The sequence below is a fragment of the Cynocephalus volans genome, chromosome 6, assembly GCF_027409185.1.
Source record: "Cynocephalus volans isolate mCynVol1 chromosome 6, mCynVol1.pri, whole genome shotgun sequence".
Taxonomy (NCBI): Eukaryota; Metazoa; Chordata; class Mammalia; order Dermoptera; family Cynocephalidae; genus Cynocephalus; species Cynocephalus volans.
In genome coordinates this window covers 93,291,868-93,308,271 of record NC_084465.1, presented here as the reverse complement: position 1 = coordinate 93,308,271, position 16,404 = coordinate 93,291,868, and the positions used below count along the sequence as shown (strand labels likewise).

General features: G+C 54.1%; 1 protein-coding gene across 4 annotated transcripts in view; it reads right to left on the bottom strand.

Annotated features, from left to right (window-relative positions):
- Window positions 1–12,531, bottom strand: part of ADCYAP1R1 (ADCYAP receptor type I) — a 40,468-nt gene extending 27,937 nt beyond the window's left edge. For 3 of the 4 annotated variants that reach the window (XM_063099363.1, XM_063099364.1, XM_063099365.1), the window contains exons 1-2: window positions 12,431–12,506; window positions 10,782–10,887 (exon numbers count right to left, since the gene is read on the bottom strand). In XM_063099363.1, coding sequence (XP_062955433.1) covers window positions 10,782–10,887; window positions 12,431–12,481 — 157 coding nt within the window. In that variant the 5' untranslated portion in view covers window positions 12,482–12,506. Of the gene's footprint in view, window positions 1–10,781; window positions 10,888–12,430 lie in introns of all 4 variants that reach the window. The other variant, XM_063099366.1, reaches the window with a different exon arrangement.
- Between the last annotated feature and the right edge of the window lie 3,873 nt (window positions 12,532–16,404).

Below are 16,404 nucleotides of genomic sequence, written 5' to 3'. Positions count from 1 at the left end.
CCTCAATCCTTTAACATGGTACTGCGGCCCCTGCCCTCACACTCCAGCACACAGGCGGTGGTAGAGGCTGTGGGATGACAGCGCTCACCCTGGGCAAGGATGGAAAGTGAGGAGAGCACGCAGGAGGGACCCATGGCCTCCCCATAGTTACGGGGTGAGCAGAGGAAGCACAGGCAGTGATGCCATCAAGAGAATGACAGGTGCGGGGAGGGGCAGAAGTACAGAGCGACAGGCAGCAGAGCTGCAGGAAAGGGAACAGCCTCTGCCAAGGGGTCCAGAAAGATGGCCATGGAGAGGGACAGCGGTGACCCCCTGCATCCCACCTCACGGGCTGCTCTGAGGATTAGTGGGTTGATACTGTAAAGCTCCCAGAATGGCACCAGGCTTGTTCAGCGCATGCTCACTGCTATTATCTTCATTCACTGCTCTGCTTCAGTGAGGACTCCCTGGGAGTCACTGCCCAGGTGGGGAAAGGAAGCAGGGAACCTCAAGGTGATATGGAAGCCTGGGGATGGCTGCTGACAGGTCCCAGAGGTCAGCTGGGCAGATGCCAGGCAAGGAAGCGGGCTGCGGCAGGCCCCGGGAGCTCACCATCTGTCTGCTGGGGTCCGGACTTTCAGGTGCTGTTTGGACCAGAAGGCATCGGCAGCTTCTGGATGCAAAAAACCCTATCTCTCTGAATTCAGACCTCGCTATTTGGAATTCACTCCCAGTCACACTGGCCTACAGCAATCTGCTCACAGAATGACAGTGTCTGGGAGCCAGAAGCATCACAGAAAGCTCTGAGCACAACCAACCAAGAAGGCAAGGACACTGAGTGGAAGATGGGGGGGGGGGGTCCCAGGTCACACAGCACGGGCCAGTTATCCACAATTCCTGTCCACCCATTACTGCAGGACATATAGCAGCATGCAGCTGTGACATCACGTCCTTGAAGGAGACCCAACAACATATCTTTGGCTGCTGTGGCCCGTGCTGACCGTGGAATGACCGTGAAGCATGGCACTGTCTGGCCCGTGCCCCGGGAGCCCCAGCCAACAGATGCTAGCGTAATGTGGAACATTAGGCCTTGGCACAGCCAGCTGCTACTGCCAGCTGATGTTGCTGAGGTCAGGGCCACAATGGACAGAGTGAGCAGGGTCATGAGGGCTGAGGGGCAGGGAGGAATGCAGGGGTCAGGTGGGGGTGGCAGGCGGGGAGAAGGGGGCTCTGGAGTTGGAGGTCAGAGGTGCAGAGGCAGGTGGGGGATGCATTCTCTTAACAACTATTTACTGAGTGCCTACCATGTTCCAGGGACCATCTAGGCACCAGGGTTACAGCAGTGGAGAAAACAAGACAAGGACGTGAAGTTTACATCTGAGGGCAGAGCACAGGGAAAGGACAGGGTCTCTCCTCAGAACCTGCACAGAAAGCCCCAAGACCTGGTCTCCTTGAGTGACCAGAGCTCAATTCTGGAGATGCCTGCTAAGCGACATCTGCCAAGGCTCCCCCTGCTCGACTCCAGGGCCTGGGAACTCTCAGGATTGCAGGCAACTCTTGGTACCTCCTTATGCCCCCAGCCTCAGGTCCCCCAGAGTCCTGGGGCAATTCTTGCAGCACCAGGGCAGGTGAGAAGCCTAGAAAGAGACCACATGACCCCAGGGCCCAAATCTCAGTGTCTGGGTCTAGGGGCAATATCCCTGACCCCATGGGGCACTCACAGCCCTCTGCCCACCCCTGGCCCACATCACTGGGACTTCCCAGAATGCCCCAGGGCACATTTCTGCAGTTAACACCTCCCAGCTCAAACCAGACAGGAAGTGGGCCTCACCTCCTCCCCCTTCTAATGAGACCTGCTCTGGCCTCAGGGGCCTTGGAGCTCAATCCTCCCAGGGGCTCTTTTCCCAGAGCTTAGGAGGACAGGAGCTGTGCTCCTGAGAAAGCCTTGGGTTTTTCTGACTAAAGACAGCAACTTATTTTCTTTCCATTCACACAGAACACACCCAGCTTGTATATCCCCATACGTCTCACACTGCAGTCTCAACAAAGCCTAGCTTTGCTGGGGCTGGAAGATTTCAAGATGCCTTTGCTCCTTTTCCTCTCCCATCTCTTTTTACCCATTTTTCTTCTCCCTTTCCTTGTTCTCTCCCCTTTATTCACTCATTTATTCATGAACTATTAAGTGCCTGTTCTGAGCCAGACACTGCAGAGTTTTTATTCCATACAGGGTGAATAAAAAGGACCCAGTCTCTGCCTGTTCAGAGCTAATAGTCTGGTGGGTCATGTTAATGATTTTGGATTTTATGCTAAATGCTAAGAGAAGCCATCTCACGGTGTATTAGTTTCCTATTGCTGCTGTAAGTCTGTAAGCAAACAGTGCCTTAAAATGACACAATTCAATATCTTATAGTTCTGAAGGTCAGAGGTCCAAAATGGGTTTCACTAGTCTAAAATTAATGTGTTGGCAAGGCTGCATTTCTTCTGGAGGCTCTAGGAGAGAAGCCATTTCCTTGCCTTTTCCAGAATCAAGAGGCCACCCACATTCTTTGGCTCGTGGCCTCCTCCTCCATCTTCAAAGTCCACACAGTAAGATCCTCAAATCTCTTTCCTTCCTTGACTCTCTGCCTCCTTCTTTCACTCATAAGGACCCTTGTGATTATACTGGATCCACCCAAATAACCAAAGATGAACATTCCATCTCAAGATCCTTAACTTAATCACATCTGCAAAGTTTTTTCTGCCATAGAAAGCAACACATTCACAGGTTTTGGGGATTAGGATGTGGGCATCTCTTGGCAGGGGTAGGCATTATTCTGCCTACTATGGAGGGGTTTAAGCTGAGGAGACACATGGTCTGATTTGGATGTGTGGGAAAAATGATATATTTCAATGGCAGAAAAACAGACACGGGGAGACCTGTCAGGACATGCAGTGGTCCAGGAGTGGAACAAAGGGGCTTGCTTTGGAGCGATGGTGGCAGAGATGGAGAGCAATCCCATAAAGGCTCGAGTCTGGAGGCAGGACTGACGGGGCTCAGTGAGTGACAGACTGGCTGGACATGGCAGTAAGCATGCCAGAGACAGTTAGTGCTTGCCTGCACCATGTGACTGGTTTCTCACCAGTAGTAAGGGGGTAGAAGTGAGTGAGTGGGTAACTGGCCTCACAGGTGTCTACTGCCTTCCTCTCTTCGCTCTCTGCAGCACCTCTGGAGATCACGTGTTGATGGAGGCAGTGTTCCAAGAGGGAAGGAGCCTGGATCCTGGAATGACTGTGTGAAGTCAAGCTCCACCTCCCACCTCTGCTGACTGTACTGGCCTGTGACATGTGCAAGCGAGAAATGTCACTAAGCTCAGTCTCTGAGATTTAAGATATTGACTATTGCTACAGCATAGTCTAGGCTAACCTGACTAACACACTGGAGAGGAGAGGTACCCAGGAAGTCAGCCAGGTTTCTGGCTTGAGTGTCTAGATGGGTGGGTGGGTGGATGGATGGGTGGGAGGGTGGGTGGGTCGATGGGACATATACCACACTGGGGAGGGCTGGGTGAGAAGCAGATGGTGAGGCAATTAGGCAAGTTGGAAATCAAGAGTTTAGTCTGGGATATGATCCCTCTCAGATGGTGCTCATAGCCAAGCGGAGACAGCTGTCAACCAGGCAGTTAGATCAAAGTCTGGAGTCGAGAGGAGAACTGGGGCAGAGGGCTGGAAGCAGGCAGCACAGGGATGCTGGTTAGGCTGTGGACAGGGTGGTTTGTCTCACAAGAGAGCATAGATCAGAGAACGAGAGAGGAGGGGAGAACAGGCCTAGCCCCACCAGCAGAAGAACACCAACATTCAGAGGAGGAGTGGGCAAAGAAGACAGAGGAGGAAAACCAGGGCAGGCTCATGACACAGCAGCCAGGAAGACATGTTTCAAGTAGGATATGGTCAAGCACAGCCAAGGGCAAGGTCCCCTCCTTCTCTCCCTCCCCCAGAGGGAATGGAGATCAGAATAGGTCCTGTACCCGAGACTTCACCAATCCCCAACCCCTCCTGTTCACCTCTCCCTTTTAGCTCAGCTCCACACCAGCCCCTCCCAGGCCCTCCTGGCTCTGCAAACAGGCCCCCTGTAGAACTTGGTCAGAGGAGTTCAGGCAATGGGCAGAGGCACCTGCTCAGCAGGAGGCACTGTGTATACTCTCTGTGGCTGCTCCCGTCTCAGATATTATGCACAAAGTAGCCCAGGAGTGGTAGTAAATTGTGACAGCGGGAGGGAGCATCCGCTCAGGCAGGCTGAAGGAGAGAGAATGCAAGAGCTATTAGCCTTCCACGGGAACAAAATCAGGAGCTAATCTCGGGTCGTCATGGTGATGATTTTGTCCAAGTCCACACAGTGCTCAAAACTCATGAGACCAGAGGCACCAAAGAGACTCAGACAAAGCCTTGGTCCTTGCTGCGAGAATCTACCAAAGGGTTAGAACAAGGCCCCCATTTCAGCACACAATTCAAGGGTAAAAAATGATTGCATTTACTAAAACGTACTCTATAGCCAATGTTTCTGTTCCATAAAGTAAGGACCCTTTCCCTCTGAGCTGAGTGCTGGAGCCTTAGGTAGGACTAAAGATGACTTCCCATTTGGAAGTCATGGTTCTCAAAGTGTGGACCTCAGACCAGCAACAGCACTCAGGAACTTGCCAGAAATGCAGCTGCTCGGGCCCCACCCAGAACTACTGAATCTGACACTTGGGGTGGGCCCAGCAGTCTGTGTTTTCGCAAGTCTTCCAGGAGAGACTCAGGCGCACTTGGGTTTGAGAATGACCAGACTAAAGGAAACAGGTGTGAGTGGAAAGGGACCCCTCTACCACATCTGGCATAGAGCCCTGCAGGGAGTCAGTGCCTGAGAGCAAGAGTCCCTGCAGACACCAGCTTCCCCATGCTTAGTACCTGTTCAGTCCCTGAAATAAGAAACTCCTCCTGCTCCCAGGACTGGGGTGCCTGGGCCCAGCCCTGAAGTGGTTCCCTCCTCTAGGCCTCTCCCCTCTTGTGAGGGTAGAGGGGGCTGGTTCAAGGCACTTGGCGTCCTGGACTGGCTTCAGAGACTGGGTCAGAACAGCTATGAGAAGGCATCCAGATCCTCCTTCCAAACCTCTCCCGCACCTGCCCCAGCTGCCCCAGACCTACCTCTTCCATCTCCTCCAAAGAGTGGGGACATCAGGGAGGACCTCACCAACCAACCCTGCTCAGACACAGGGAAACTCCAGGCTGATGGAAGCCCAGCTCTGAAAGAGGAGGTGCGGCAGGTCCCGCCAGCCCGCGGCAGGCCTGGGCTAAGCAGAGAGAACAAAGTGGCTGGCCCAGCAGGCAGTGGCTGTGGGCTACATAAGCCTGGGGACACTGAGGAGCGGAGGAGCCAGTTCCCTTGCACAGTTCCCACACAGGCCAGTTTCTCCTTCTCTCTGGCCACAGAAGCACTGCAGCAGAAAGGGCATTCCCTGGCCAGGACAGCGGACCTAGGTCCCATCCCAGAGCTGGCTCTGGTCCCCACTGTGACCGGCCGGCTATGACCACACCTGGCCTCTGCCTCTCCTGTCACATGGCAGAGCTGCTCATGTTGGATCCAGTTCCATTTCGCTTCAAGGGTTTGGAATGAAGGACAAAACCATTAAATACATCTCAGGCCTCCTCCTCTTCTCAAGAAACACCTTTAAAACATGCTGGGGACGTTGCAGGCAAAAGGACCCAGTAAGAAAGCTTCCACTCCCCATGCAGCCTCCCTTACCTAGACTTTCAGCCTGCTGACCAGCTGCCTGCTGAGCCCGGTGCCACCCCCTTAGCGTGTCTCTGTCTCTGGCCTCCAATCTGAAGGCCACATATATGTCGCCAGCCCATGTTCTCTTGGAGGAGCAGCAAGGATTCTAGGGAATGCAGGTGCCTTTCGGGGGACCCCCCATATCCACAACCACACACACAGAGTCATAGATACCTCACCTCTAACAAATCAAAGTTCTCATTCCAACTGACTGAATTTACTAACTAGATTTAAAAGATTATGGGGACATACACAACGTATATATAAATATATTAAAAGTGTGTAAAAGATACATACTCATGTGGTCATAAAAGCACTACGGTGAGTCCACACTCACAGGCACTCAAAAAGCTGTCAGGCTTTCTTTTTTCATTTTCAAGTGTTTCAATGGCATCAGCTGACCTCAGGCCAGCTTTCTATGCATGATGTGTGTTTAGGGACATCCTGGGCAGGGGAGGTGCAGAGGAGGGGCACGGCTGGAGAGCTGTCCTCTCCCAGTTCGCCCCAAGCACAGATGAACAACATAATGCACACCTGTGATTCTCTGCTACTCTCAAATTTGACTCTTGGCTAGAAGTGAGCTTCCCAGCCTGGTGTACCTGTGCCTGGGGGGGCTGTTCTATGGCCCAAGATCACAGGAACACCCTGGTGCATCCTGTTCTCTGCCAAACTAGTGGCTCTCAAACCTGGATACACTTTAGAATCACCTAGAGGCTTCTTACACATGCCCATGGAGCCCCCCCACCCAAATGCTGATGATGTTGGTCTGGGGAGGGGTCTGAACAGCAGCATCCTTAATGTGCCGCACAATGCCATGAGATGAGCCACTGCCCATATTTCAGAAGTGTCTTTAAATTTGGAGCCAGGAAGCTCAGCTCCAGCCGTGGATGCCCCTAGGAGCAGGCCTGGGGCTCGTATGGGCCACAGGAGGGAAAGTAGGGCCCTCCCCAGGCAGCTGACAGCAGGTCAACGCTCTCCCAGGAACCGAGCCCTGGAAAGGCACCCAGAAACTGCCTGCTCTGAAGCCCCCTGAGAAGGGTCCTCCAACCTCAGCCTGCAGTGATAAACTCTCCCAGGCCTGAAGTGAGCCAGGATGGACATTCTTTAGGTCAGCCTTCCCTAGGGGGCGCCCCTCGCCCTGCCCTGCCCTCTTCCTTCCCAAGAAGGTCACTAGAGGCTGAGACCTCCTGCTATCCCAGGCTGTAGAAAAACAAACACCCTTTGGCCTTTTCATAGGGAAGAGAAGTGCAGGCCTCTGAGCACATTCAAGGCCCTCCCCAACACTCCTCCGCAGCCTCATTTCCACTTCCTCTGTAGTATGACCTTTCACTCCAGCAAGGTGGAAAACTGGGGGTGGGGGGCTGTCCTCACTGCTCTTCTGAGCCGCAGTGCACACTGCATGGTGAGGAGCACAAACTCTGGAACCTCTGAATGCACCTGCCCTCCACCCTTCCTGCTGTGGGACTTCATAGGTAACAGGCAAGTAATCCAAACTTATCCCCACCTGGACTTTTCTTCCCCTCTTCCCATGCCTCTCCATCTGCCTCTGAAGCCTGGACCTGGTCCCTAATCCCTCCCTGCTCTGCCAGAAAGCCTTCCTAGATTGTTCCAAACAGCACGGACCTGTTTCCTAGAGATGTCTCTATATTCCCCAGAACTCAAATCTAGCAGAAGATGGGAGACCCTGGAGACTGTCGACACTGTAAGATGACAACTCTTAATAACTACAATGTCTTTGTTGAGTACCTAGCAAATTCCACACTCTATCGTTAGCATTTCCCACAGATTTTATCATTTAATGCAATAATCCTACGGGGTAGGTACTATTCTTTCCTCCATTATGCAAACAAGAAAATGAAGGTGTTAAGTGCCTTTTAAAGGTCCCATGGCTGGTGACTGGGTGGGGAAAGGGCTGGGACTCAAAGCACATTGTTCTTCTGAGGCAGTGTATCTCAGTGGTTGAAGGCACAGGCTGGATGGAGTCCAAGTTCCACGTCTGCCTCTTAATGGACTGTGTCCTTATTCAAGGTACACAACCTCCTTATGCCTCAGTTTCCTCATCTAAAAAATAGGGGTACTAATAGACCAACCCTCTAGGTTGCTGTGGTGGTAGACTAAAACACCAGCACAGTCTGGCACACACTAAGTGTATAGAAGTATTGGCTATTAACATGACTCATCTCACACCCCTCATTTTAAAAGAGGACATCCTGAAGGCCAGAGCAAGGAAGAGCCATGGAGCTGTGGTCCAGCTGGGCCCTCAGTCTCTTCTTCCACATCTAATGGCTGCCCTTTGCGTCTGCTTAATTAGCTCCCCCGTTCTGTCCTATAGAGCCCCACCCTATGACTCAAAGGAAGGAGGAGTAGGGAGAGATGAGGGACCCTCTCCTCAAGCAGATTATGGGAGGGTACAGCCTCCTCTCTCCTCTGGGCACTCAGGGTTAGAAAAGAGCTGTTCCCTCACCTCTTGCCTCTCGTTGAATTCACACCTGCCATCCTACAGGCCTGATATGAACGCATCCTTCCTAAAACCCCTCCCAGCCCCCAGCCCACCACCTGCATTTACCCTGCCCAGCAGGAAGTGCTTTCTGCCCCCTCCTCCCCATGAATTCCCACAGCACTAGCTCTGAATTGAGACTTAGGGCCAGAATCAGGGCTATTGGAGTGCAAATCTCGCTCTGCACTTCCCTACTCTGGCCTTGTCCTCACTGCACCCAGGCCAGACACCTAAGATGCCAGCTCTTCTTGTGAGCCCAGTGAGTGAACGAGAGGGTGCAGACCTAAGTGAGAGGGTGAGCCAGTGAGCAGGTGAGTAAATGAATGGGCAGTGGGTGAGTTTCTCCCACAGGATGGGGGTCTCCCGCCCAAGTGGAGGTTTGGGGTGACTCATGGCTGGCCCTGATCATCGTGCCCTTGAGGAGGACCGGGTGCAGTCCTGGGGGAAGCTGCAGCCCAGTGGGAGCCAGCCACTGCTGTCCCCTACATGAAATATCCAGACTCCTGCTCCCTGGGCCTTCAGCCACGCCCTCTTGCTAGCCCTCCAATTCAGGGTTACTCACTGCCCCCCAAAATGTCAGGCTCCTCCCTCCTGGCCTCTTGCTCCTGTGGTCCTTTCAGCCTAGAATCTTCTCCCATTCATCCATCCCTCGATTCTCACCTGCCACCAAATGCCTACCCACCCCTTGGGCCTAGCTCAGAAGCAGAGTTCTTAGCTCTCGCTTCTGACTAGAATCATCTAGGAAGCTTTTAAAAATGATGGTGACTACGACAGGCCCGAGATTCTGGCTCAGTTCGTTTGGGCTGTGGCTTGAGTACATCGCTGTGAAAGATCCCCTGGTGATTCTCATGTGCAGCCAGGTTTGAGAACCAAGGGTCAAGTTCCAACTCCACCTTCTCCAGGATCTTTCCCCACCCTCCCCACAGAGAACTCACAGCTTCCTCTCCTAAGCATGCCTGGAGTGAGACCTCCTCCCGGCCCTGGCCTACCCCCTCCTCGGATGGCGTCTGTCTTTACGTCTGCCTCTCTCACTTCTGCCAGGACATCTGGTGAGCAACCCTGCCTTGTCCTCTCCTAGCCCAGGGCTCAAGGGACCAGTGTGCAATAAGACAGCACACAGCTCACCTGCGACCCTGCCCCCACCCTCTGCCCCACCTTTACTCTCCCCGCCCCAGATGCTTTTACTGCTCAACCCCAGATGTATCTAAGACATGCCAGGCAGGACACCTGGGGTCCAGACCCACCTCGACCACACACCACCTTGTGGTCTAAACAGTCACTGCCTTCACGGCTCCATTTTCCCATCTCCAAACAAGAGACCTGGACCAGGTAGGCACTCTTCAGATAGCCTTTTGGTTTCCTCCAGCTGTGCACCCATCTGGTCCCCCTGATTCAGTTTTCCTAGTTGGTGGGGCTTAGAATCCACTTTCAGCCTCAGTTAGGGCCGAGCAAGAGCTTGGCTAGAGGGAAAGGCCGCCCCAGCCAGGAGTAGCTGTACGACCAGTATAATATTCACCGAGAAGCAACTGGCCGAGAGCTCAGTCCAGTGGGACCACTACATTTAAATGGGCTGCAGATTAATCACGCACTTAAACAGATGGTGCTCAGATAGCTGGGAGGATCAGAGGGAAAAGTGGATCCCTCTGGCCTGAGCAGAGAGCCCCAACCTCCAGCAGACATGGAGCCAGCCCTCTAGCAACTGAGGCATAAGTGAAGCTGTTGAGGCCTTGGGATGCCCACCCCTAATCTCCAACTTCCCCATGGGTGGGAAGCTGAGAGTGCCTCTGCCTCTGTGGGCCTTAGCTTCCCCTCTGCACATGGGGGAGTGAGAAGGATGGGATTTGCATAGGACCACTGGCTCTCACCAAAGGCTGTGCCACTCCCTTGGGACATTTTAAGTGTCAGGAGGTAGTTTTTGGTTGTCACTGGGATCAGGAGTGTTATGGCCATTTAAAGGGAGAGGCTAAGGATGCTGAAGGTCCTGCAGGAAGCAGCACTGCCCCCAAAGGCTCCCAGCAGCCCTGGCAGAAGCACTGCACCACACAGGCTTTAGGACTGGGGCTCCTGCTGCTACTTTCTTCACTGGCTTCTGATGCAATAAGCAGAGGAGATGGGACACAACCCCCTACCACCTGCCCTGGGCTGACCAGGTGCTCTCCAGCTCAGCCACCAGCAACAGCTGTGTCCCTGCTGCCAGGCCCAGACTGCTGCTAACAAGCTCTCTGACAGCCGCTGCCCAGGCACCAGCTCTATCCCAGCCCCGTGGGAAGGAAGGCAGCAACATTCAGCCCCCCAGAACAGCCCCAAAGCATCCAGGCAGACCAGCTCCAAGGAGGACAACCCCAATGTCACTGCCCAGAGCAGATCCAGGATGCCATTGCCCAGAGGGCTTTCTGCAGGTCCCAGAAACCTGCACCCTCCACCACTCTCTGCAAGATGGGCTAGAGGCTGGGAAACCACTCTGAAGGCTGGCCTGGATGTGCAGGGGATGCCGTGCCCTCCCCACAACCTGCTCACCTGGGGAGGAATCATTCAAGCCCATCAGATCATTGGCCCTCTGGATCTTCTCCAGGCACACGGCTTGCTCCTTCTTGAAGATGCAGTCTGAGTGCATGGTGGTGACCTGCAGGGGACACAAGGGAAGGATGGTAGGAGGGGCAGGGAGGTCCACCTACAAGCCCTCCTACCCAAGCCCAGGGGCAGTTCCGGGGGACAGCAGGGGCAGAAGCAGGAAAAGGAGAGTGACAGAGATGTCAGGGCAGCAGGGGCTCAGATACCATGAGAGCCCTTCTTGTTAATCAACTCCATGCATGGCCTTAGGCAGATCCCACTTCTTTCTCCCTGGTTTCAGTTTCCTGCATTTCTTTCCTGGGTTTTAGTCTTAGAATATTAGCAAACACAGACATAGCACTTTACTAGGTGCATGCGTTATTCTGACTGCCGTGTGTGTGTGTGTGTGTGTGTGTGTGTGTGTGCGTGCATGCGCGCGTGCATGCGCGCATGTGTGTCTCAAAAGTACTATGAAGTAGGTACTATTTTTTTCATTTTCCATTTCACAGATGTGGAAAGTTAAGCAATGTTAAGTAACTTGCTCAAAGTCACATGGCTTAGTAGACTGCACAGCCAGGATTTGAACCAGGTGGTCTGGCTCCAGAGACCATGAGGCTACTACTGCACTTTAGAGGAGCAAGCAAATGGCGGGGGAAAGGGCAGGGTGAGAAAGTTCATTGTCTCTCTCCTCTGAGGGCTCAGGAAGGAAGTGCACCCCCAGAAGCTACAGGCGAAGGAGCCCTGGTAGCATTCAGTGGGGCCTACTTGCCACTCTTATTTACATAAGAGGAAACTGAGGCTCAGAGAAGTTAAGAACCTCCAGCCCAAGGTCACAAGATTCCAGCTCAGGACCAAGCTGCTTCATGGTCCATGAACTGCTGTCATGACAGCTGCCTCCCAGTAGTGTCACTTTAACTCAAACCCCCAGGGCAGGGATGGTTCCCTAGAGGAATGTCATAACAAAGTATCTGAGCTGTCAAGGGTCATGTTCAGGGATACAGACCAATCCCAGCTGTTCACAGATGTGCAGATGGCTACCAGGGAGAGGAACAGGATTGCCCATGGTCACACACAGAGGCAGAGAACAGGCAGGACTGGGACCCAGGGCTCTGAGGACAGCCTCACCCACTGCTGGTCTGAGCTCCCAGATCTAGTGGTGAGGCCAATACTGGGAACCCTCCATTCCCACTCCCCACCTCCACCCTTGCCCAGGGAGAGACATGAGCAGAGGGCAGGCTTCTGAGTTCTAACCAGGCAGGACCTTGTGGGCTGGGACTAGAAGATCAAAAGTCTTCTGCAGTCCTGAACAGGGCTCCTGCATACAGTTGAGCAGGCTGTGTACCGTACAACTCTGAAGGTTGCCACACATATCACCATCATAAGATTTGTAAACTTCATAACAATTTCTGGTCAAATCAGTACGGGGTCTTGGGGAAGGGGCAGCTTTTCTAATTTGCACAAAGGTTCTGGATGGTCCAGTGGTGGTGCTAGCAGAGATACTAGCCAGGTGAAGAGCTTGGCTGAGGGCACACAAAAGGCAAGGGTTCTCAGGCGTGGGGACTCAAGTGAGCTTGGGGCACCAACTGGTCATGGAAGGGAGGGTCCTGGGCCCTTACCACAGGTAGCAGGAGGAGAGCAGCCAGGGAGACCCATGCAACAGCAGCCATGGTGCTTCTGGGCCAGCACTGCAGGCCTCCCACTCACAGTAGCCACTGGCCGGCCCCCAGGTGTCTGTGGGCTGGAGAGGAAGGAAAGGCATAAACCCTGCAAGTCCAGTGCGGTGGGCAGAGCAGAGACCGCTTGCCCTTCCTCATTCCCCTCCCCTACCTACAGCACGGCTCTCAGCCTCCAAGGGTGACCCTGCCTCCCTGCCTGCATCTTCCTATTCTTTATTCTTCTACCCCACAAACACCTGCTGAGCACCCAGTCTGTGCTAGGCACTCGGATCCAGGGGACAAAGCCCCCCACAAATCTACTGGCATAGTTGAGAATGGCTTTCTCCTCTGCAGGGGAGGAGTTGGCCCCCCAATCTTTACACTCTCCCCTTCTGCCATGGAGATGGTTTTAACTGGTCCACACATGCCCACCGAAAGATGACATTTCCGGTCTCCCCTGCTCTCAGGTGATGCATGTGATGAAGTCCCCACCTATGGAATGTGCATGAGCCACATTGGCAGCCCCTGTCCACAAGGGCACAGCATGTTCTCCACGCCAGCTCTTTCACCCTCCCCAAATGCTGGGCCCAGCTACAATGCAGACAGGGACAGTAGGGGGGTTGAGGGGTGGGGAGCAACACTGAAAAAGGAACCAGGGCCCCCGACTGACCTCATGGAGCCAAGCTACCTCCAGCCTGGACAGCCTACCTGACTCTGTTACGTGAGGGAGAAAGGAACACGTATCCAGCTCACTCACTCTATTCCAGCCACCCAGCCTGGTACCCTACCAAACACACCCTCCTCTTGCCCTCCCTCACCCGCTTAGCTTTCAGGATAAAGCCTTGAGCTCTGAGAGAAAATGCAGTGACTGCTGAAGAATGTGCTGGGGCCTCAGAGTTGCGGCAGCTCCGTGCAGGATGGCGCCGCTGGTGGGGACCAGACAGACTTCAGGGAGTCACGTCAGGAGGCTCTGGGAGCCCAGCACACTCCCAGGGGAAGAGTCTACTCTGTTTCTGAAAGTGCTCATCAGTACACATAACCTCCAACCCAGCGATTCCACACCTGGGAAATATCTGCTGTTGGACCAAAAGCAGCATAGGCAAGGATATTCGCCACAGTGTCATTTAAAATAACATCCGCGACAAACAAGGGGCAGCAAAGCACCCATCAAGCAGGCACCGCTGAACAGAGCCATACACCACACACTACATGGTTGTTTTTAAATTGTTATTATTATTAAATTGTTAAGAAAAACATTGAGCAGGTCCACAGCAGAGGCACTGCTAACCCACAGGTGGTGGGCCACGGGGCCATGGAGGCTGGAACAAACCCTTCACGTGTATCCATCCATCCGTCCATGCATGCTCCCCACCAGCGGGCAGAGCTGCCCTTACCCGGCTCCTTTGTGCCCCTGGCTCTCTGCCTAGCCACACCTCCCTCTCCTCTCCTTGCTTCCCCCAAGGCCTTTCCAAGCTCCAGCAAGCACCCACAAATGAGAAATAAAACCAGGTGCAAGAGGGCTGAACAAAAGGGAGCCCTGTCTTACCCACCTGCTCAGGGCTCACTCAGAGAAATGGACAGAAGCCCCAGTATCCCCGAGATGCTCCGAGAAGCCCAGGGGCCCATGGCAATGCTGGCCCAGCCTCTTCCTGCAGGCCAGGGAGGACCAGGTAGGCTGAGGAAGCACTGGCCCCAACACTCCTGGGCACCCTGAGGCCCAAGCGATGCTGGGCACTCAGGCTTCAGTCTCTGTACCCTCTCTCAGAGCACTCCACACCCCTGGTGGCCACAAGCTGCCTCTGGTGTGACCTGGCACTAGTGGCCCCAAGGGGTCTCATTCCCCCCCAACCACCAGCCCTGGGAAGCCCAAGGCCCTGCCTGAGGAGAGGTGGCCCTGCTGAGCTGCCTGGCTGGAATGGAGGAATGCCTCACTGCAGCGCCTCTCAGCAGAGGTGGAGGTCATTCTCTCCTGGCCAGCAGAGGATGAGAGAAGCCACAAGGCAGAAGGCCTCCGAGGTCAGGGGTTGACTGTCCCGCACCTTGGACAGCCTCCAGCCAGAGATGACAACAGAGCACCTTGTTTTCAGCGATACCCTGAGATGGCAGCAGTGACACCCCCTCCAGGACTGGGCTGCCCCCCAGGACACTCACTGCCTCCTCCCCTGAGTTCTGCCCTCCCAGTCCAGCACGCAACCTGGGCTGCCCACTGGAATCACCTGAGGAGCTTGCAAAAATACCCTGCCCACCTGGATCAGAATCTCTCAGCTGCAACCTGAGCAGCAGCTTTGTTTGAAGTTCTCCAGGTGATGCTCATGCAGAGTTAGGATTGTAAAGCCTCTGTTTTAACCTTTTTAGAAGAGTTAGTGGCTTGAGCAGCTCTGGTGGAGGGGGAGCATGTGGCAAGGGCAAGCAGAAAAGAGGTCTGTGTTTTGAGGACTGGCCCATTTCTGATTCGCTCTCTCTCTCCTCTCTCTCTCTGACACACACACACACACACACACACACACACACACACACACACACACACAAATAGGTCCACAGAGATGACCATAAAGCCATGTTCAACCTCACAGAGACAAACAGAGACATTTACCACCAGCGCTCCCACTTGAAAGTATCAGTACACACTCCCATTATGGGACAGGCAAGATGCAGATTCCTTCAGGGACAACAGACAACTCACGCACTCTGGAAGACCAAAGCAGTGTGCAGACGCAAGCACACAGCGACTCAGATGTGCAGGTATGCTTCTTAGACTGCTGACATAGATCATGACACACACACACCTGCACTCATTCTGCAGGGTCATTCGAATACACAGAGGCAACCAGACACACATGGGTTCAGACATGGGTGCAGGCATGGGGACAACACAAAGGTTCCCACACAAGGATGCCCAGGCTGCAGGGTGCTCACTCCCACTCCAGGCGGGGCAGCTCCTCTGCCATAGTGCAGTGGATTAAAAACAAGCTTGAGCACAGGCCTCAGCCCCAACCCACCCCCAGCCCTCTGCTTTATCACCAGGCTACTCAGGCAATGATACAAACCAGGAGGGAGGTGTGTCCCAGCCCAGTGACATAGGGCACAGGGCTTGCTGGATTCTCAACACGGGCCGCCTCTGGAGCCAGACCCAGGGTTCTTGACTCCCATTGTTACCCTCCCCTGCTCCCCCCACCTGCCCACCTGGACACAGACACCCCAGCAAAGAGGTGGAGAGACAGAAGCGGGGAGCTTAGAGGCCAAGGCTTCCCATTCGCCCACCTCAGCTGGGGACCTCAGGGATCACCTCCTGCTGCCCCTGAAGGCGCTTCTGCCAAGGCCCCCAACCTGCACTGCCCCTGCTGGACAGCGCTCAGAGCTTAGTCTTAGGCCGCTTGTCACAAACCCAGTGCTCCTCTGGCCACACGCATGGCTCCTCTGGCCCTGGATAGTACTCCGAGGTGTGTCCCCTGGGTCTGCCACCCCAGCCCTGTCAGCTGCTCCTCCTCTGGACTCCCTCAAGCTGTCAGTGAACCCCCATAGGAGGGGCCAGGCCCAACCACCTCTCTATGAGGCAGGCCTGGGGTTGAGCTCTCCCCTGCCTGAGGATGGACATTGGGCCCAGCCACAAAGTGGCTCAGGATGACTTGGTTATCCCCTATCTCCAGGCTCTTTCTCAGCCCCAGGCTCTGTTGGGGCCACTGGTTTTTGAGGATAATTAAACTCTACTTCCTGGTATTTAGTGCAGCAGACTTGGGGACCGCTGTGCTAGAGTTTTTAGCCTTAAGATCTCGGGCAAGCTGCTTGACCTTTCTCTGCCTCCTTTGTAATCATCTGTAAAATGGGAATAATAGTAATGCCTGTCTCATAGACATTACTGCAAGATACCAAAGGATTTATGTAAGAAAACTATAGAGCATATACTGTAGTCTGGCACCCAGTGAGGGCTAAAGGTG